Genomic DNA, 21,860 nt, shown 5'->3' with positions numbered 1-21,860 from the left:
CTGTCTTAGACTGGCCAGACTACTGTGCCCCTTCTCCTCGAGCTTAGCATTGGCCACATTGCTGTACACATTTGTCATCTTCAGACTGGTTTATATGGATTCTGGACAAGATCATACTAGTACAAAACTCAGCTGCCCATCTGCGCGGTGACTACATCATCTCAGTGCACCATTCTGCTCCAGTTTGTCGCTAGTACAGAATACAGTATCAGTTTTGTTCAATGTTTTCCACTGAATTGGGAATAACTTCTGAAGAAGTTTGGTTCTTCCAAGATTTTGACCTCTCACAACATCTATTTCCCCCTGAAATAATGGCCAACTAGGATAAGCTTAAAAGTGTAGGAGACTTCACAGGAAATGGACCTAGATCATGTAATTCACTCCTAAGAAACATTACAGTCCTCATAAGCCTCAGCACATGCAGGCTAATACAAAACTCATCTTTTTGGCTCTGCCTTCCCTTTGCAACGTCAACACAGACACACACAGAACAATTTGAAGAATTTGAATAATATTCCTGTTACAAACTAGAAAGACTTGAGAGAGACTGTTACTGTAATTTTAGTTAAATACTTGGGAGGCACTTGGATACATAATTGTTCCCCTTCACTGTAGTACCTAAATAGATACCATCACAAATCATCATAAATGTTTCTGATGTCTACCTGTAAAACAGTACTATGTTTTTTTCAGAAAATGCCACTTAAATAAATGAATATGCTAAAGGCCTTACTACGCTGCAGGCTGTGCTCATACAAATGTCTCATTGAAGTCTGTGAGAGTTTTGATAAAGTAAAGCCTCCAGGATTTGGCCCTAAATCTCGTCTGTATATGTTACTGCTACCTGAATATTAATAGATCAATTCAATGAGTTTCTAAACAAATGTGTATCAGAACAATTTTTTAGCAGACAAAAACTACACTTTGTTAAAACAGTTACATGGTGTATCTTGGTACTCTTTATGATAGTCTTTCATTTTTCTGTGCTGCGTCTAGTCTGCCAAACCAAAAAATGTTTTTAATGTTATAAAAATGACTAAAATATTTAAGAAGTAAACAGGTGTTTTTCTGTTACGGTGTTAGTTTTTATAATAGTATTGAAAGCTGGTAATGATGGAGTGGAATCATTGACGTTTTATGATTTATTATTCTTTAGAGATACAGAATCTAATTTTTTTTATTTAATCTTCTAGTGGTCTATCAAGATTCACAATGGCAGCACTGAAGCCCTCACACAATATAAAATCAATATCACTTCAATAGCACCTCTTTTGGAAAAATTAGCAAAGAGTAGTGATGTTTACTGGGTCTTACAAGGTAAACTACAGTAGATAATATAATTTGTGCTGTAATTGTCTGATTTGAATAAATTTTGCAGGCTGTAGAGGGTTAAACCATCTTTCACGGCCTTGTTTTACATTATGATGAACCTCAGAGCAGTCTAGTGGATACAAAAATACTCAGAAAATTTTTATATGAAAACTGATAGATTTGGATCTTTGTTAACATTGTAAGCTAGATTCCACCATTTCCTCTTGACCGTACATTCCATGTGTTTGACCTGTTGCTACCTTAGTGCAATTACGTGTGCTGACAGTTAAATCTAGATTTAAACAGTTGATTTCTTCTTCCTGGGGGAAAAACCTTAAGAACCCCTAACTGACCTGTTGTTGATAGATTCTTACAATAAAACTTCAAATTGCTTTGCATGTGCAGCCCATGATAAAGGTGAGCAGAAATGCTTCTGTTCAAGTGTTTTTCTGTTACGGTGTTAGTTTTTAGCCAGAAAGTAATACATTTTCCAAAAAAGGAGCTCCGAGGTTGGGCATACACACACCAATATGCACATCAATATACACAGTATGACTACAGTTAATTACATACAGCAACTAGACTGGTGTAAAATATTTTGAAATGTTCGTTACATAACTTAAAAAAAAAGCAGACACATATAAGATGTGAACTTTGCTTAGTTAATGGTTTAAAAATCAAGTGTAGCCAAAGTTCAGGTTATACATGCAGTCTCAGTTCTCTCACCTTTTGGGTATTGTATTTTTGGGGTATTGTATAATATGATCATGTGCAGTTTATCAAATAATACAACATAAACAGTTATTCTAATACTTCATTACCTTATTTTGTGCGTGCTTATTAGGTGTAATGCTTGCTACTTTAGTTAGTCCTATAGTAATCAATATTTGTATCTGAAATCAGAGAGGCAGGGACTGCTCATGGTAGGGAAGCACATTAAATTTTTGCAGGATTAAGCCTTCAGATATACATGTGTGACATATGATAGTGTTGAGTACTACTAGTCTGTATATCAGTTCATTAAAGTCATTAGTATGAAAAACAAAATAACCAGTTATTGCCCAGCATTTTACATTTTCAGTATGTCTTAAAGTAATAGTGAAAATTATGCTGAAATGGGCCATCTACATTAGTTCAGTTTGGTGTCTCTCATCTTGAACTAAGTCTAGCTGTGCTGCTGACTGAAAGAAAAGTGATATATTAAATTAAATGTATACTTGAAGAACATGTATAACAATTCAGGGTCAGTAGAAATGTGCTATTTTCATAGTCCAGTATAACTATAGAAATATGAAAAATATAGGTATTACTGTGTGTTTAAGGCTATAGGAAAAATACTGTGATGGACTGAATTATTTGAGAACTAGTATTTAATAATGAATTTAAAGATCATGATGTAATGAATATAGGGGGACAAAATCATTCTGTTTTAATTTTGATGTTTCTGGATTTTTAGATTAGAATGTTAACACTTATGTAACCTTAAACATATTGATGACTGATGCGCCCATTCTAATGTTGAATTGACATATTCAGCATTATGAACAAATAGAGTTAAGGGTTTTTTAATCCCAAACTAGTATTGATGTAGGTTTATTGGACTAATGGAATGTGGAGGAGCATTTGAGAAGAGAAAATCTCTTCTTCACTAGGTGACTAAATACATTTTCTGAGAGGTTTTTTGGGGAAATTTGCTCCCAAACTAAATTCTTGCAAGGCAATTGAAGATTATCGTAAATTTTGACTATTGGGTTTAAACCTTATAAAAACAAGGATTATAATACACTGGATGGTAAAGTTAACATTTTATATTTGTAACTCTGAAAAATAGATTAATCTTTTAGGATTAATATAATCCATAGAACTTGAGTTATGATGATTGATTTTTTAAATAAAAAGTTTCATTCTTTTATATTTAGATCCTGTTTGTGAAGATATGCTGAGTGACAGCAGGAAAATGATCACCAATGAGAAAATAGATGCTTACAATGAAGCTGCAATCAGTATTCTGAATAGCAGCTCCAGAAATTCCAAAGCTAAAGTTAAAGTGTTCAGTGTTTCCAAACTGATAGCACAAGAAACTATCATGCAATCATCAGATGGCTTGCATCTCCCCGAATCAAGCAGAAAAACAGTGAGTACTTTCATTGTATAACAAAGAGGTAATAAGGGAGCAAGATTTCAATTGAAAATGTACTCATAATGGCAAATAGCATGATATTTGGTGTTCCTTTATGATTGTAGTCTTAAAAATGATGTGAAAGACTTTTCAGGAAATTGTTTTGAAGAGGTCAGCAGGTAAAAGGATATGTTTTAGGACCTTGCAAACAAATTTTACAAGATGCTAATTATGCTACCTACTGTTTTGTAGATAACTATGTAGTTGTTTAAAAAACATTGTTTCTTCTTTGAGTGATTGCTTATGTCCATTCCATGTAAATATGCACGTGCAGCATGCACGCATCTTCGGAAACTTTTCCCCTAGCAGCACCTGTCGGGCCAGCGGGAGAGCCCCGTGGAGCGGCACTGGTATACCGGCCCATATATACCCCTACTGGCCCTCCACCCCCTCAATTCCTTCTTAAAGCCAGTGATGGTCATTAGACCATACTTCTGCTCTTGCTTAGCAAGCGCCCCTTTGCAGTTTAGTGTTACAGTTCTTTGTTATAGTGTTATATTTACGGTTCATATCAAGTTCTCGTTAAGTAGTTAAGTGGTTTCCTTTTGAGTTAAGGACCCACCGTAGTAGTCTCTGCCCCACACCCCTAGGACTGTGTCTGGGCACAAGGCTTTGAGCCCTGTGAGAAGTTCCAGAGTCCTACGCCCTGTGGTGACCCACACTCTGCCTGCCTTAAGTGTCTGGGCGAGGCCCATTTGTCCAAGGCCTGTAAAATTTGCAAAGCGTTCATGTCGCGCAGGAAGCAAGAGAGAGAGAGTTGCGTCTTAAGATCATCCTAATGGAGGTGGCTTTGCAGTTGGCACAGGCTTCTGACCCGGCACCAGCGACCCAGAGTGCACTGAACTTGGTGCGGACCTCAGCACCACTCCCAATCTCCGGTGCCTCAGAAGAAGAGGTGGCCTAGCAGAGACAGATCACCCTCGCCGCACATGCCCTCTGTGCGGCCTCAAGTGGGGCACGTGGCACCTTGGGGCTCTAAGCCTGGACCTTCTTGGTCAGGCAAACATTCCAGTCCACACCGGGATCCCGGGCCAGTTGGGAATTTCCCGGAGCCCTTGACACCAGAGGCCTTCCACGCCGCCAGGACCTTATTGAGTTGTCCCCCTCTCTCCCAGCACCGATCAACAGCCAAGGACCGGGACTCCATTCGGCACCAGTTGGAGGCTAGGGCACCCAGCACTGGAGTTGAGAAAACACTGGTCCTGTACCGCTGCACCAGCAGCGCCTTCCGTTGGGGCCGGCACTGGCGGCAACCTTGGCCCAGGCCTCGGCACAGGACCTGGCGCCAGGACAAATGCCTCAAATGGCACTGAGCATTGTACCAGCTGCCGCACGTTCCGACACCAACCAGAGCGCATTGGGCCCGGCACCGACCATGCCTCCCCATCTTCGTTGTCCACACCAGGGTAAGCCAGAATCGATGGCCTAGCATGCCCCAACATCGAGACTACTGGCTGTGTCTGCCTCTACACCACCGTGGTTGGCTTCGGAGTATTCGACTGATTCAGAGGTGGAATCCACATGGTCCTCCAAGGGGTCAAGATCATGATCTCGCATCGGTCTCATTCCCATCATTGAGCATCGCACCGCAGTACCTCTGCCCATCAACAACAGTATCAATGGGCATAGCCAGCCCTGTGCCGGGGATGCAGCAGTCATGATGGCCCCCACTGGCACCAGCTCCATCTCAGTGGCCCTTCTGGACCCCATGGGCTTACCACCAGAGTCAGGGTGTGGCTCCCCCCAGACCAGAGTTGGTCTTCTCTGGGTACAGAGCCTCTCCTTCAGCAACTCCACTCACTCAGTCACCTACATTGGGGCAGTCGCTTCTGCCAGGCCAGACGTCCCCACACTACTTGGAGTCTGAGGGCCCTGTGGTTTGGCCACTCAAGTACCCCTGTCAACATCCTCTTAAGCTCCCTCACAGGCGGGCCTGAAGGGGTCCTCCTCCTCAGGACCTCCTTCGCCAACTGGCCCAAAGCCTGGGAGTCTAGGCGGAGAGTGTGTCAGAGGATTCTGACCCTACGGTTGACATTCTGCAGTCAGACACCGCCACCAGAGTGGCCCTCCCCATCAACAAAATGGTGGCGGAGATCTCCAGATCCCTGATTACCCAGGACGGTAGCAAGCTCCGTCCCTGTGCTTCCTGCACCTCACGGCATGGAAGCTCCATGGCTGACAGCGGCGGAGCTTCAGTGTTCGGCTCAGGTTCAGGAGGTGCTGTTGGGTAGTAGGAAGCCTTCCACCAGGGCTACGTATTTAGCCAAATGAAAGCGGTTTTATAACTGGACTACTCAAAGGCAGTTTTTGGCTGTAGATGCCCCAGTTCCCCGGGTTCAGGGCTACCTTTTGGACCTCAGATTGAAAGGGTTGTCCTCCTCGTTTAAGGTCCACCTAGTGGCTATTTCTGCTTTCCATCTGGGCACCAGGGGCAAGACCCTTTTTGTGGACTCAGTGGTGAACAGATTCTTGAAGGGCCTGGACATGCTTTACCCATGTCAGGCAACCCATCCCTCAGTGAGATCTCAACCTGGTCCTGTCTAAGCTTATGGGACCCCCATTTGAACCTTTGGCGATGTGTTCATTACTACACCTGTCCTATAAGGTATCACTCTTGGTGGCCATCACGTTGGCCAGACGTGTGTCCGAACTGAGAGCCCTCCCTGTGGACCCCCCATATAAAGTTTTCTTCAAAGACACAGCCAGGTTGTGCCCCCACCCTGCCTTTCTGCCAAAGGTAGTGTCCAAATTTCATTTGTCGCAGGACATATTCCGACCTGTTTTTTATCCCAAGCCGCACGCATCAAGGAACAGGCACTACACACGTTGGACATTCAAGGGCTCTTGCCTTTTATTTAGAAAGAACGAAGCCCTTCCACAGGTCACCTCAGCTCCTTATTGCCATAGCAGAGTGGATGAAAGGCCAGCCAGTTTTGGCACAAAGGATCTCTTGGATCACAGCCTGCATTACGGAGTGCTATGGGATGACCAGAATTCCAGCCCCTTCCCTTACGGCCCACTTGACTAGAGCTCAGGCCTCCTCCGCAGCCTTCCTGGCTCAGGTCCCTATCCTGGACATATGCAGGGCTGCCACATGGTCTGCTGTCCATACCTTTGCTAACCGTTACGCTCTGATTAATCAGGCAAGAGAGGATGCTGCCCTAGGTAGAGCTGTCCTCTACTCAGTGGAATGTTAGAACTCTTCTCGCCTCCTTGGGTTTCTGCTTTGGAGTCACCTACGTGTAATGGACAGGAGCAATCACTTGAAGAAGAACGAACGGTTACTTACCTTGCAAGTGTGGTTTTTTGAGATGTGTTGCTCGTGTCCATTCCAAATCCCACCCGTCTCCCCTTCTTCGGAGTAATCCGGTAAGAAGGAAGTGAGGTTGTAGAGGGCCAGCAGGGGTATATATGGGCTGGTATAGTGGCACCACTCCAGGAGGCTCCCCCACCGGCCCGACAGGTGCTGCTAGGGGAAAGTTTCCAACTACACATGCACATTGCATGCACACACCTACATAGGATGGACATGAGCAACACATCTCAAAGAACCACAGTTATGAGGTAAGTAACTGTTCTTTCTCCTGTTTGTTAAACACTGTTTGATATCATCACTAGATTCTTCATATACTGAGAAATCCAAGTTGTTGCTTTTCTCTGCATGAATGATTGACAATCACAGCTCTTTGGAGAGCTGCTTTCAGGGCTAAATCCTAAAACTCATCCCTTGTGGGTGTGCAAGATCCTGAGCATATCTATAGTAATTCTCTTATGGCAAAGGTTGTGGGGAGATGCAGGAATGCCTTTCCAGAGATGATCATCCTATATAAACTTCTGTAAAGGCTCTGCAGCACAACATGGAGGGAGTTTGTGGTTGCAGGCTAACAGACAGAATGTAGGTTATTAGATCCATGTATATACAGGTAAGCTTGCAAGTTGCATGGGTTACTGCAACATTGAGTCTGCAATAATGTTTTTAGAGCAGTTTTGCTGCTATTTTGCGGTTTGCAGTAGCAATATTGCATTCCCACACCCTCCACAGCAGATCTTCCTAGGTCTACCTGTTGGGTTGTGCTGATTTTGCTTCTTTGTTGCTTTTTCAAAATCAATAATAAAAAGCAAAGCTTTTTGTTTACATCAAGACTCCTAAAATATTCACTTAGATCTGTTAATATGGATTGTATTAATTCTGGAATTTGAGTGTAACTATCTGTGTGCATAATATATGAAGTGCTGAAGTATAAAATAAGGGAAAATGTTTCTTTACTAATGTGAAATAGTGTTAAAGAAAATCTGCTATGCTGAGAATGTTTGATAGCTAGTTGTTTATTTCTTTGGCAGAGTGCAATGATTCTTATGAATGTCTACTGCAATAAGATTCTGAAGCCCATTGATGGATCCTGCTGCCAGCCTCAGCCTCCCCTCACTCTGATACAGAAGCTAGCTTTTTGTTTTTTTGCTTTGTCCATTATTGGATATTTAATTCTCAATTTTATTTATCGTAATAATCATCGAAAGAACAAGCCATGCACTGATATGGAAAGTGGAGAAGAGAAAAAACCTGTTGCCAGTACATCTCCTGTTTCTACCCTAGAGACACTGTTACACTCGTTCTGCAAGCTGGGTCTAATCATGGCCTATTTCTATCTATGTGACAGAGCAAATCTATTTATGAAGGAAAACAAATTTTATACACACTCATCTTTCTTCATACCAATTATCTACATCCTGGTTTTGGGGGTATTTTATAACGAAAACACCAAAGAGGTAAAGATCATGCTAGTTCATTTCTCAGTTTAAGATTGCAAATGAATTAATTTTTATTCACTAAAATACGATAATCAGATTTTCAAAAACGATATAATTGATGCACAAAAACTATGTGCATATGAAAATTCACCTGTAGGTGTACACAAACGTAATTAGGTTCAAAATGATGTTTTATGCCAGTGCATTGGGTAAAACATTTTTGTGACACAGCAGTTAATAGTATTCATCCATCAGCTGGCCAAAGTGCACCAGAGTAAAGTCGTAGTCCAAATTTGTAGATGAGCATTGATTTACAGGGCAACATCTAAAACAAAAGTGAACTTTGTATAATGTCATTAGTGTAGACGTTTTTCTTCTTAGACCCAATTGCCCATAATGTGGTTTATTATTTTTAACTTTTTCTCCTCATTTTGTAGATGTTCGTTGTACTTGTTGGAATAGCAACACTCTTGTTTTGTTTTGCATAGACTAAGATGTTAAATAGAGAACAGACAGATGAATGGAAAGGCTGGATGCAGCTTGTTATTTTGATTTATCATATCTCTGGAGCAAGCACTGTAAGTGATGTGAATTTTTTTAAAGTGATGTCATTTAGATTCAGTTCATTAAAGGAAAAAATAAGCTTTTGTCATGTACCACCAAATAAAAGTTAAAATATCCAAGCATTTATTAGACTTGAGTATCAACAAGTTCAGATTATGCTCCTTTTTTAACCTTTTATGTCAAATACGTGATTTTTTTGTGAGCCTCATTGATACAATTTTTTCAGTTAGTACAGATATCAATGAAGTTGTACTTTTTGCATCATATATCCAATGAAGAGAAATTATTTCCTCTTTGTAGAAGAGTTACAAAAAGCTGCTGCAGATTTTTATATTTTAGGAGTTTAAACTGTTAAAGGACAACTTTCTAGAATGCTTTTCGTTTTTCTTAATAAAGATATAGCAGTGGTTCTCAAACTGCAGTCTGAGGACCACTAGTGGTTTACGGCCGCCTTCCAGGTAGTCCATGGCTCGAATTCAGCCTCCCTTCCACCCTTTCTCTCCTTGCAGCAGGGAGCCTGTGCTGGTGCTCCTGCTTCGTGACCTCCCCCCTTCCCTCCCGAGGTTGGAGCACCAGCATTGGTTTCCCTCTGGGTGGGGGGAAGCCCCAAGCCTCCCTGCCAGATCTGGCTTGTGGGGAGGAAGCGGAGCTAGAAGCAACTCCGGGTGTTGCTGATCCTTCTCCCCTAGCTGGGGAAACAGCAGTGCATGAATGCACTGTCTGGAGGCTTTCCCTGCTACTCCTATTGGCTGGAGTTGTGGCCAATGGGAGCAGTGGGAAGCCGTGCCTGGTACACAATGCCTGGGAACAGGGTGGGGCGTGAAAGCAAATAAATGCCAACCTGCCACCTTCTGATGCCCATACCTCACATTCCCACCCTGCTCCTGCACCCTTCCCCCTGTCAGACATCCTTCTCCCAGTCCATTCCAGCTCCCTCCCTCCTTCCCAGACCTCATCCTCTTACCCCAGTCTGCCCCATCCCCATCCATATACCAGTGTCCCGCAAGTTGAAGCCCTCATTTTTGTCTCCATCCCAGAGTCTAAGGGAGGAGAGGGGTCCATAAAATTCACTACCCCTGGAACCTCAGAAGAGTAAATCCAGCCCATGGGAAGCCCCGAACCTTAGTCCGCCTTGTCCCAACAGACTGGAATGCCAGAGGAATGAGGTGTCTCAATTGAAGGCCAAATCAGTGAGAGTTGGGGTTTTTGGAGGAAATTTTTTGCTTCTCACTTGTGTGGTCCCCAACTGATTTTTCTATGGGTCAGTGGCCCCTGATCCAAAAAAGTTTCCCCACTCCTGTCATAAATAAATAAAACATTGAAACCTTTTGTGATGGAGATAAATTCATATTTTATTTTATTTGAAATGAAGTTTGATAAACTAACATGAGTTAAAACACTTAATCTGTTTTAATAATTTAATATTTCCTTTCTTACTGGTTAAACCATTCTCCTTAGCTGCAGCACTAGCAAAATGGCTTAGGTGTAATTATGCAGTTAACAGAGTGTTTCCGTTAGTAAATGGTGGTCCACAGAAAAGTTTGCATTGAGCCAGGTAGGTCATGGGCCAAAAAGTTTGAGAACCACTGAGATATAGATACATAAGAAAGTAGAGCTTTTGATATAATCATAAGAAAATTATTCAGATTTTACAATTTGAAAGGGGCTTTGTCAAAAGTATTGCTGTTCAGTAGTAGTAGTAAGTAGGACATCGCATTTTTTCATTATAGTTGGTTTATAATGACATAAAGCTTTATGCAACAGAAACGTTACAAGCCTAAAATACAGAACTTTCTCCTCTGGTCCCCAAATTTATTTACATTTAATAGTGTTTTTAAAATATGAGAGAGAGAGCTTCTGTGATCCTCTGTAAAGTATCAATTATTTTTCTCAACAGTTTTTGCCTGTGTATATGCATGTTCGGGTTCTGGTTGCTGCGTATCTGTTCCAAACAGGTTATGGACATTTTTCATACTTTTGGATCAAAGGAGACTTTGGATTATATAGAGTGTGTCAGGTAAGAATACATTTTTCACTTATTTCATATAAAATATTTCCCAATTCAGATCTTTCTCTGCTCACTAACATAGCTGAGATTAAAATTATTTTGGTTGATATTCATAATACCAAAATGATCATTTTCTCTCTCCCTCTCTCTCTTTCTCATATGGTCTCTTTATTGTAGTCTGATCAATCTAGTTTATCTAATACAAACATAATGAACATTTTAAGGGGAAGGCTGGTAATTTCTTAGACTGTGGTTGAAGTGAAAAATAATGATTCTTAATGTTTTCATCAGCAGTTGGGCACAATAAATAGTGGTGAAGATAAAAATAATTTAATATATGGAAAGGCAAGACTGAAATAAATTATCTAAATTATCCATTTAGATCTTTCTTCTGCATTCTTTCCCTAATTCATGCCCCCATCTTGTCTTTTTAATGAGGTGATTCTATTTACATACCACTAAATTGTTTTTCTAGTAGCTATTTCTTATACAAGGCTAAATATTTGGTGACACCAGTATACTATCGCTTGTGAAGCGTGTTATGCTTCTTAGGGCAGTCTGGGGAAAAAAGTTCCAGCTTACAGCTTTCAGAAGGGGCAGGAGTTCCTTAAGATGGACATATCATGCATCTTTCCCAACAATCCCACATTAATGTTGGTGAAATGGCCCTTGTGATCCGCCAGGGCCTACAGCACTATTGAGAAGTACCCCATGTGGTTTTTATGCTCCTTGGCAAGATGGTTGGGTGCCAAGATGGGGGAAGTGTCTGTAATCCCACCTCAGTTAGGGAATTCCATCACAGCCAACTCCTCCACTATGACATCCATGTTCCCCAGAGTCACTACGCTCCATATCAGAATGGTATTGATTGCTTTGGTTACCTGTATAACAGGAGCCCCCACTGTATATTTCCCCATTCCATATTGATTCCCAGCTGACAGGTAGCTGTCTGGAGCTGCAAGCTTCCCCAGGGCAATTGCCACGTGCTTCTCCACTTTTGGAGTGGTCTCATTCAGCTGTTCCTGCACTTCAGGGTGGAAGGAAAGCAATTCACAAAATTCCATGAGAGTGGCTTTATGCATTTGGAAGTTTTGCAGACACTGCTGATCATCCCATACCTGCAGCGCTTTGTGGTCCCACCAATCTGTGCGTGTCTGACAACCAAAAACCATGTCCCTCTATTTCTAGAGGATTGAATGCTGGCATTTCCAATTCACTCAACTCGAGGCTTGCATGAACAGTGTGGCCATGGTCTCCCAAGTTTCGGCTTCTTGCTGTTCGTACGCTCTGGACATATTCCACAATTAGACACACCAAGGTGAACAATATCATCAATGCTTTGATGCATAATGGAATCCATGAAGGAGTCCATGTTCATGCTCTATGTCTTCTGCACAAGTAACCAGGGCCATAAAGGCTGTGAAAAGACTGTTTCCTGTTGATCTCAAGCAAGGGGGAGTAGGGAGTAGGCAAGTGCGTTATAGGACACTGACAACATGAACCCAGAGCCACCCGCTGCACCGTTTTGGTCCCAGTGTGCACTGGGAACATAACCAGAATGCAGAGCGGTACAGGCACTGTGGGATAGCTACACACAGCGCATCACTCTCAAAGTTGACAGCAGTCTTCCTACTAAGGACACGCTACTTTGAATTATGTTGAATTCTTGTGCACAGTGGGGATGTGGACCTTCAACTTTACAAATCGGGTGATAAGAAATCAACCTTGATAAATTTGACCATATCTCACAGTGTAGGCATGGCCTCATACAAACAGCCTGTCAGTCACTCAAGTACTCCCCTGTGGGCCATCCCAGCCCTGAGTTTGCCCTGCAGGCTGATATAAGGTGCATCCCAGGCTCTGGGTCCCTTCACAGTGTCCCCCGTGGTAGCTGGTCCCTGGTCACTAGATATTCACAGAAATCCCAAAGGAAGAATGTATAGAGTTCAACAATTTTATCTTAGGTCTGGGGTGGGGAATCTAAGGCCCGAGTGCCAAATGCGGCCCCCAGCTTGCCTGGATCTGGTCCCCTGAGGCTCGGGCTCACCCCTTTAGCATTCGGGAGCTGCGTTGGTGCTCCAGGCCCCCACCATTCTCCTATGGGGCTGGAGCACACAAAATCTATTAGCCTGGGCCTCCCTAGGCTCTGGTAAGTGTGGGATTGTCCTGCTCCTTCTTAGTCAAGGGCCATGTCACTGAAGGTTTCATTATTTTCTCTTGCTTCTCACTTATGTGTGGCCCCTGACTGATTTTTCTGTGGGTCAGTGGTCCCCAGCCCAAAAAAGGTTCCCCACCCTTGCCTTAGATCAACATTCCAGTGATACGCACAGCACTTTGAGTTTGATTATACTAAACCAAAATAAGATTTATTTAAGAATAAAATTCAAATAAAATGGCTATATATAAAACAAAATTATAAACTGTAAACTAGGGCCTGCACTCATTTATTGTCCTTTTTTATCTAATAAAGTAGATTCTTAACCCAAAGTTCAGTCTTTTGCAGCACTTGATAGCTAAGCCTTCGACCTGGTTTATTAATTATTCTCTTTTCAAAATGAAAAGGTACCTTAAAATCCATTGTTGTTCATAACCATCAGTTGTTCCAATATAACGATGACTGGAGAAAACATTGTGTTGTAGGGTTTTTTTTTGTTGGGTTGGGTTGGTTTTTTTGCCCAGTTGATGAGGGAGCACACGATACATTTTTAAAACATCTTACTGGCTCACCCTATCAGTATCAAATGGTATCTTGATTCAAACAACAAACTACAACCATTCAGCTCTATTTTGTTTCTAACATTTGAACTGCTTTTTGAAACAGCCACTCCAATTTCAAGAAAGGTAATACTGTAGGTGTTAACATTGATATATATAATAAAGCTCTCTCTAGTCTGGCATTCCATGGTCCTTCATGATTTTAGTTAGCCATATGAGTGTGGCCAAATTTCATGCTGTCCCATAAAGTTTGTTTACAGCCACCAGTCCTGTCTGTGTTCTGTGCTGCTAGTTAGCTCTAATATACCCCTAAATGACTTCTAAGAGCCTAGTAAATGGTGTTGGTAATGCTACTAGACAATACTGACCTCCTGTGGTTCAGCAAATTCTCTGGTTTGGCACCTGTCACGTCCCAAGAGTGCCGCACTAGAGAAGGTCAGTCTATATTATATAATTTGTATAAAATTAAAGAAAAATGCAATTTGGCAGTAATCCTAAATGAAAAAGAACTCTTCTTTCTTCCTTCCCATTTCAACTACTCTCAGGTTTTATTTCGTCTCAATTTCCTGGTTGTGGTGCTTTGTATAGTGATGGACCGACCTTACCAATTTTACTACTTTGTTCCACTTGTCACTGTCTGGTTTATGATCATCTATGCTACGTTAGCTACATGGCCTCAAATAGTCCAGAAGAAAGCAAATGGTAAAATAAATCTTGTTTCTTTCCTTCCTTTTACTGTAAAGTATTAACATCATAATGTACACAGTTTTACAATCGTATACAAAACTTGATAGCTAGTGTGTTAAACTTTATTTGGATATGTGATTAATGTAGAATTCTATAAATACGTTAAACCACTGTCCACTGAACTTGAAAAGATAGTTTTCATTTGCTGAAGTTCTTAAAGAACACATCAAGTGTTTGTTGAACTGTATCTCTGCTTAAATTTGTTGACATATGAATTATATTTCTGAGATTTTGAAAATTGTGTAGTGAACATTGCAAAAACAGTTGCTGAATAGAAGCTATTCAGCTAAAAACATTACATAAACTTGCCCCTAGATTGCTTTACCTTTTATTCATTGACATAAGAGTTTTAATGATATCTATAGTTTTCCCTCATTTACAGTTTTCCCTATCTATAGTTTTTAAAAAGCTCACTTTTTAAAAAGTGGAACAAAATTCAGAACTAATAATGTATTCACAAACATTCTTCATTATGCAACTTTGAGAGGGAATGGCATAGTGTATTTTCTGTCTTACAAACTAAAGTTAGGGCTCTAGAAAAACACTTGGCTTACAGAACAGACTGTATGAGCAACAGTATTGCCAGCTTCCCTATTCATTGCTGTTAATATACCTAAATCATCTTCTTGATGGACCATCTCTTGCCTAATAGGGCCTCCATGCCACTATAGTGTATGACCTTTTAGTTGATGTTATCAAGTTGGTGTTAAATGTATTTATTTCTTGTGTTGTATATGCTTGCTCATTAGAAACTGAAGTGAGGCCACCAGCTTGTTTCACATAGTATAGGTCAGTGTACAGCTGTTATGTGGTAACTGTTTTTAGAGATCATTTACCTCACATAGATTAGAACCAATGACCTGAAGAATAAAGACTCTATATGCTATCACAGCATAAGTCCCTTTCCCCCTTCTTCAAATTGTGTAGCTATGAGTGCGCCACTGTAGGTATATGTACATCTTTGCATTTCTGGTCGGAGATCTTTAGTAGCAGTGTTTGTTTGGCATGCATATGTACTTTTCCCTCCTTGTTCTTGGCTTGAGGCTAATTAACTCTGAGGTGAGTGAACTATCCTCAGTTCCTCCTCAATCACCCCTGGCTAGAGATAGAATGAGTAGGAGTCCATTCATGGACACTTCACTCTTTCTAAATTCATTCTTAGCTAGTTTGAGTGTTTTTCATAATCTCACTTTTGTCGATCAAACTGTGTACTGTAAAAACTATACAGATACTTCTCAGGAAGGTGAAAGACAATCACCGTAAGCTAAAAGGCGTTTTGGACCCAGTTAAGCTGTTTGGTAGACGCCAGCATTAGCCACACTAACATGAAATGGGCCAATTAAAAAATATTATGTACGTCCAACAGATATAGATGTTCTGTTTTCCCATCTTTTGTCTAATTCCATTGTTGTAGATGCAATGGACTCCCAAGACCACCCCTTATGATAGAGATTGGAAGTACTTTGACTTAGTTAGATGAAAGACCTACTTTTCTTCTACTCTGCAACTTAGAATTATAAATTACCAGGCCTTAACAGGAAAATATAATTACAAGGATTATACCAAACTTCTTCTTATTGACCATCTCATGGAATCATAACAGGAACAATTTCAAGCCATTACCAATGATTGCATCTTTCTGGTTTTCCAAAGAGTTAAAGACTCAGTTGTTTGCTGAGAAGATCAGTGCGACGCTCCACACACTTGAGGATTCCAGAGCCACCCTTCAGTCACTGGAGAGCTATACATCCACACAAAAGAGAAAATACAGTCCTCAGTCTTCTCACGGATTGCATACACCGCCACAACACTGCTAGGAGCCACACAGAAAGAAATCCAAAGTCTATGAATGCAAACCTTCAGGCCCTCAATCTTCAATATCCCAACCTGACACTTCAAAACATCACTTTTGAACCTTCAAATTAACATCCAAAACCAACCTTTAACTCCACTACGACATCTGGAGTTTATGGGGGACAACCTTGACTTTCTGCAAGTGCAGGCATGCTTTCTGCAACACAGATTTTGCAGCTTGACCACACTTACAGAGACTGTGTAAGCCATCTCTCAGATTTCTGCCAGACATTGCCTCCTGCTTCTGGGCCACAATGCTGGTACATTTCTGATACGATATTTCATGTCAGACTGCATAAGAGATGTCTGCAGACATTGTTCAGCTTGGTTTACAGACACTACTGACAGGCTACACACACCTCTCTTGATACCTTTCAGGGTCAAATGCTTCCTGGACTGGTGGAAAGCCACAGTAAACATTTATACAGACATTCTGTTCACTCAGCCTTCCCTACACCCCAATATCACTTTTCACTCTGAGCACATACCTCATGGATTGAGGTGCATACAATCTCACAACTCAGGACAAGTGGTTGCTCATGGAGATAACTCTTCTCATCAACCTTTGCAAACACAGAGCAGTCAGAAATGCTTGTGCTCACTTTTTCTCACTGATCAGAAGTACACAGATAAAGATCATGACAGATAACATTGTATGCATGTACTTCATAAATCATCAGAAATGTTCCAGATCATCTTACAGCTATGGAACTGATGTATTTACCACAATGTTCACTCTCCATCCTGATACTCTCGCTCAAGTTTCACACCTTAATGGTTCTAACATGTGGAGAATTCCCGCTCCGAGGAAGAACAAAAAGTGTTGTTACATGGTCGGTAATCAGTTACTTCTTATATCTACCTGCAGAAGTGGTTCAGGTTTCAGGTTTGCTGAGAGTCCAGGCAAAGTATCTCAACATACACTACTTCTCTTGGTGATGTTAGTTACATGTTGACTTTGAAGAAGACAAGGCTATCCCTCGGTTTGCTCAAGATATATCTGGCCGAGTAACTTTCCATCCACAAGTAGAGTAATACTCAGTCTTCACTCTTCCCAACCACAAAGAGATTTATCCAGGGCATAATGAACCTATTTTCCCCAATTCAGGTGCCTCATTCCAACATGTAATCTAAAACTAGTTTTAAAGAGCCTAACTAGACTGCCCTTTGAACCTGTGGCCACTTATTCACTTACACACCTGTCAGTGAAGACAATACAGCTGGTCCTCGAGTTATGAATGCATCGATTTACGACCGTTCATATTTACGATCAGCCTCCTATACATCCAGAACCCAAGTTACAAATGAAATCCGCACTTACGAACAGCACGGCCATACGTCAGTGAATGTAAGCCGACTTACGAACACATCGAGTTACGACCAAGTGCTTGGAACGTAACTCGTTCGTAAGTCGGGGACCGGCTGTATTTCTCATGGCCATCATGTTAGCAAGGAAAATAAGGGAAATATCTGCACTTACAGCACAACCCATTTACAGAATTCCTTCATCACAAGGTTATTTTCAAACTTATGAATAAACCATACCCAAAGTTTATTAATAAGTTAGCCTCATCTTTTCATATGAACCAACCGATTTATCTCCCAGCCTCTTAGCCCGAGCTTCACTATGATAACAGAGAAGTCACATTGCACACACTAAATGTTAGGAGAGCTCTGACTTTCTACCTGGACAAGAAAAAGACTGAGGAAATCTCCCAAGCTCTTCCTTTTCAATAATCATGCAGAAAGGTCTATTGGCACAGCAATATCTGCCCACAGGCTCTCTAAATGAATCTCAAACTATATTAAGCTCTGCTATCATGTTTGCAATATAGTGTCTCCATGTTCTGTGTGCAAATAACAGATTAAGTCCATTTCTTCTTCTGTCACCTTCTTTCAGAATGACTCAATTTCAGAAATCTACAGAACAACAACTTGGGTTTTTGTATATATCTTTGCAAAATACTGTATGATTATTGGAGACCAGATGAAATTAATATGTAGTAGATTTAAAACAAAGCAAAGGAAATATTTCTTCACAAACACAAACAACCTGTGGAACTCCTTGCCCCAGAGGATGTTGTGAAGACCAGGACTTTAACAGGGGTAAAAAAAGAACAAAATAAATTAATGGAGGTCAGGGCCATCAATGGCTATTAGCCAGGATGGGTAGAAATGGTGTCCCTGGCCTCTATTTGTCGGGCTGGGAATGGTAACGGGGAGGGATCACTTGATGATTACCTGTCTGTTAATTCCCACTGGGGCACCTGGCGTCGCTGTTGGCAGACAGGATACTGGGCTAGATGGACTTTGGGCCTGACACAGTAGGGCTGTTCTTATGTTCTTGGGTTCTTATGACTGCTTCTAATGCTAGCTTCAGCTCCAATCTATCCATAACTGAGTCAATTCTGAAGCCCAATGTCCCATTAGGGATACTGCTCCAGAGTCACCTACAGTGGAGCATATTTAGGGACACTACTTGAAGAAGTAGTAATTACCATGTGTGGTAATGATGGCTTTTCAAGTTGTGCCCCCCTTTGGGTGCTCCACAACCCACTTTCCTCTCCTCTACTTCAGAATTCTTGATAGGGACTTTGCAGTAAAGAAGGAATTTCAAGTGTTAAATAGCCTCAAAGTGCAGAAATGTACAGGCCAAAAATACTGCTACAAAGATTTCTCATCAGAAGCACAGCGATGTACATATGCCTACAGTGGAGCACCCATAGGGTTGCACTTCTTGAAGAATCATTGCTTCTGTACAAGGTGAGTAACTTCTTCCCTCACTTATTAGTGGAGTAATATGCCAGTTGTGTAGATTGCATTTTTGATAGAGGAATACTTTAAACATGTACTTGTAATGCATACTGCAGAACTAGTAATGAACCTCTACTTTGACACAGTGTCCAGAATGTTTATTGTTAATTTTAAAGCACTGCCAACCAGCTGACAAGATTACGTGCAGCACTCTGATACTTCTCTTATAACAGCTGCTCCTTCCTCATGTGCACTGTGCAATGGAAGTCCCACTGGAGGACTCACAGCACTACTTTCCTCAAGACTCCAAAAGCTCCTCTTGTCAATGACCATTCTCCCTCGGTTCTGTGCCTGTTGCCTGCTTCCAGTCTGCATGAAGCAGGGGTGAGAGCCATTCTCCACTGTATAGCTGAGTTGAAATAAATCAGCTCAGGGAGCTGTTCCTTTTGGCTAGCTTTGACAAAGCTCTGCTGGACAGCTCAGTTGCTGAGGAGCAAAATTAGGTGTCTCGTACCTCATTCCTGACTTATTTAAAATAAGTGTACATTTAAATTGTAACTGCTCTTGGATTTTTCATTTGTAACTTAATTGGAAATTCTCATGCTGAATGTATGGCAAAACTGAGACTTTAAACCAGTGTTTGCTTTTGTAGGGTTAAATTGTGCCCTTGGATATGTGCATATCCGTGTTAGTCAAGCCAGATGGGGTTGTACTTGTGTATCTGAGGATAGACAAATGTGTGAATTCATGATTGTGACTTTTTGTGGTGTGGATTTGGATAATGACGAAGTGTGACAAGGTAATACAGGGACAATATACATATTACATTATAAAGGATATCTGTGTCAGAGCTGCTGACTTCATACTAAATGTATCATGTGTTTTTGTTTGGAAAAATAACAAGCAAGATACTCACTGTTTTTTTTCCCCACAGGGAACTGCTTCTGGCATTTTGGCTTACTGCTCAAACTAATTTCCTTGCTTATATGTATATATATTCTAGCAAATTCTCAGGTTTGTAAATTATACTTATTTGTACCCTTAGAAAATTAATCATAGCCTGTGTATTCAATTTGGAAAGCCATTCAGAATAGAATATTACGATCAGTTTTCTGTTACTTACAGGAGAGCTTGTGGGGTAGGGGATTGAATATTTAAATGCCTCCTTTTCATATCTGATTTTATATAGGAAGCTAGATGTTTCAGTATCCTACTTTTTTTTCCCTCACACTTCTCTTAAAATTCATAGTTCTTTCAGACAATGTTATGTAAACTGAGAGCTTAGCTTTACTGATTTTAGTTATCATAAAAGTATCTCTGTAAAACCACACCTTAATACAACCCTTCCTTTATTTATCTTTCAGGTTGTATCTAATTTATTGGGATAGAGAGGGGAATAGTGCTGCTAGAGCTTATGTCTGATATAATTGGAGAAGAACAAGCTACATTTGTGTGCTCATTACTGACATAATTTTTGGCATAAGGATATATGCCCCGGATTAATTTCAAGGCTCCCCCATAGCAACTCCAGGCAACTCAGGTGGGGGGAGGCTAGTTCCTAGTCCCATCCATTGTAGGGCATGGAGCCAGCTCGTGAACACATAATGAATTTTGCTAAGTGGTCCGGTCCGTCTGCAAAAATTATTGCCAACCCCTGCTCTATGAAATTCCTAATTTTGAAAGCCATTTGTCTATTGGAAACAGGAAGTTCTGCACTCTGAGGAGGATGAGAGTTTCTTATTGGTGAAATTCATGCTTACACAAATTTCCAGCACAAGTGTTATGTATCTCTTAAGATTTGTTGAAGATTTAAGTGCTATATGAGTCGTGTCCAGACTTTGTGTAGGCTTTCTGTATCTATGTGAATTTCATGCCTAGTGCATGACTCATCATGTACTTTGAACATACAGGGTGAAAGGTAGAATTTGCCCCTTACTTGAGTAAACAAACAAAAAAAATCACCACTCCAATTAGTTTTAAACTCTAAATATTTGTCTCCATTTGAGCCCACAGTGCAAAACTGACTGGTGAGAGGAAAGAAAAATGGTAAATGCTTTTATCAATGGGTAATTAGAGGGAAATGTTTTTTTTTTCTCAAAAGTCTGTTTAGGAAATGACTGCTTTGTTCAAAACATCAGGTGCCTTTCAGAGCACTTTTGTCATTGTGCATAGAGAATAACATTATTCACAGAAATATTCAAATTATTATTTGTTTGTATTAACAGAGCACTTAAGTCATGGACCAAGATCCCACTAAGCTAGTTTTGATGGAAACAGAATAAAATTACAGTCTGTTCTGCAAAAAGCTTGCAATCTAACACAATATGTCATATATCTGACACATTTATAATAGTGCCCAATAGCATGGAGCAATGTTAAAACTCCAGCTTCTTAGAATGATTGAAACAAGATCAAGCACTGGTGTAGCTGGCTGAAGAATGTGGGGAAAAGTTTTAACGTAATTTTTAGTTGAAATTTAGAGTTTTTCCAGAAACTTCAATTATCGTTTAAGTTGATTTAGAAAAAACCCCAAATCCAGGAACACTTTTATGCTCCTTTTTTAAACACTTTTAGTCATTAGTAAAAATTTTAATCTGCTGGAGAAATGGTAGACTGGCTTCCTTCTTCCCCACAACTGGAGGAACACTCTGCTAACTAATTCATGGAAGGGTATAAACAATGAACCCTGAGGGGTATAAACAATGAACCCTGAGAGAGAGACCATGAATTCATTCCTTGTGGCTGCTGAGAACTGCACTGACCACAGATAGGGAGGGAGCATTAGGAAATACTATATAGTATATCACGATACAATCAGAGGCACACAGAATAATGAGGTTGGCGTCTCCAATGTTTGTTTATGGGAAAGGGGGTCAGGCAGCAGTTTGGGGATATTGTCTAGTGTAGTGATCACCAACCAGAATCTACTGGTAGATCTTGGAGCTTCTGACAGGTGATCCTGACTGGTTGGGCCAAGAA

At 40.9% G+C, this 21,860-nt stretch overlaps 1 protein-coding gene across 2 annotated transcripts in view; it reads left to right on the top strand.

Moving 5' to 3' along the window:
• Nucleotides 1-21,860, top strand: part of CASD1 (CAS1 domain sialic acid O acetyltransferase 1) — a 65,354-nt gene that overhangs the window by 24,761 nt on the left and 18,733 nt on the right. For both annotated transcript variants that reach the window (XM_075922347.2, XM_075922348.2), the window contains 7 exons: nucleotides 1,194-1,317; nucleotides 3,231-3,445; nucleotides 7,832-8,257; nucleotides 8,728-8,817; nucleotides 10,701-10,820; nucleotides 14,072-14,228; nucleotides 19,816-19,895. In XM_075922347.2, coding sequence (XP_075778462.1) covers nucleotides 1,194-1,317; nucleotides 3,231-3,445; nucleotides 7,832-8,257; nucleotides 8,728-8,817; nucleotides 10,701-10,820; nucleotides 14,072-14,228; nucleotides 19,816-19,895 — 1,212 coding nt within the window. The remainder of the gene's footprint in view (nucleotides 1-1,193; nucleotides 1,318-3,230; nucleotides 3,446-7,831; nucleotides 8,258-8,727; nucleotides 8,818-10,700; nucleotides 10,821-14,071; nucleotides 14,229-19,815; nucleotides 19,896-21,860) is intronic.

Source organism: Pelodiscus sinensis, chromosome 2 (assembly GCF_052426305.1).
Source record: "Pelodiscus sinensis isolate ZL-2025 chromosome 2, ASM5242630v1, whole genome shotgun sequence".
Classification (NCBI taxonomy): domain Eukaryota; kingdom Metazoa; phylum Chordata; order Testudines; family Trionychidae; genus Pelodiscus; species Pelodiscus sinensis.
The sequence above is the reverse complement of the archived record's forward strand: the minus strand, read 5'-3'. Positions and strand labels throughout refer to the sequence as shown.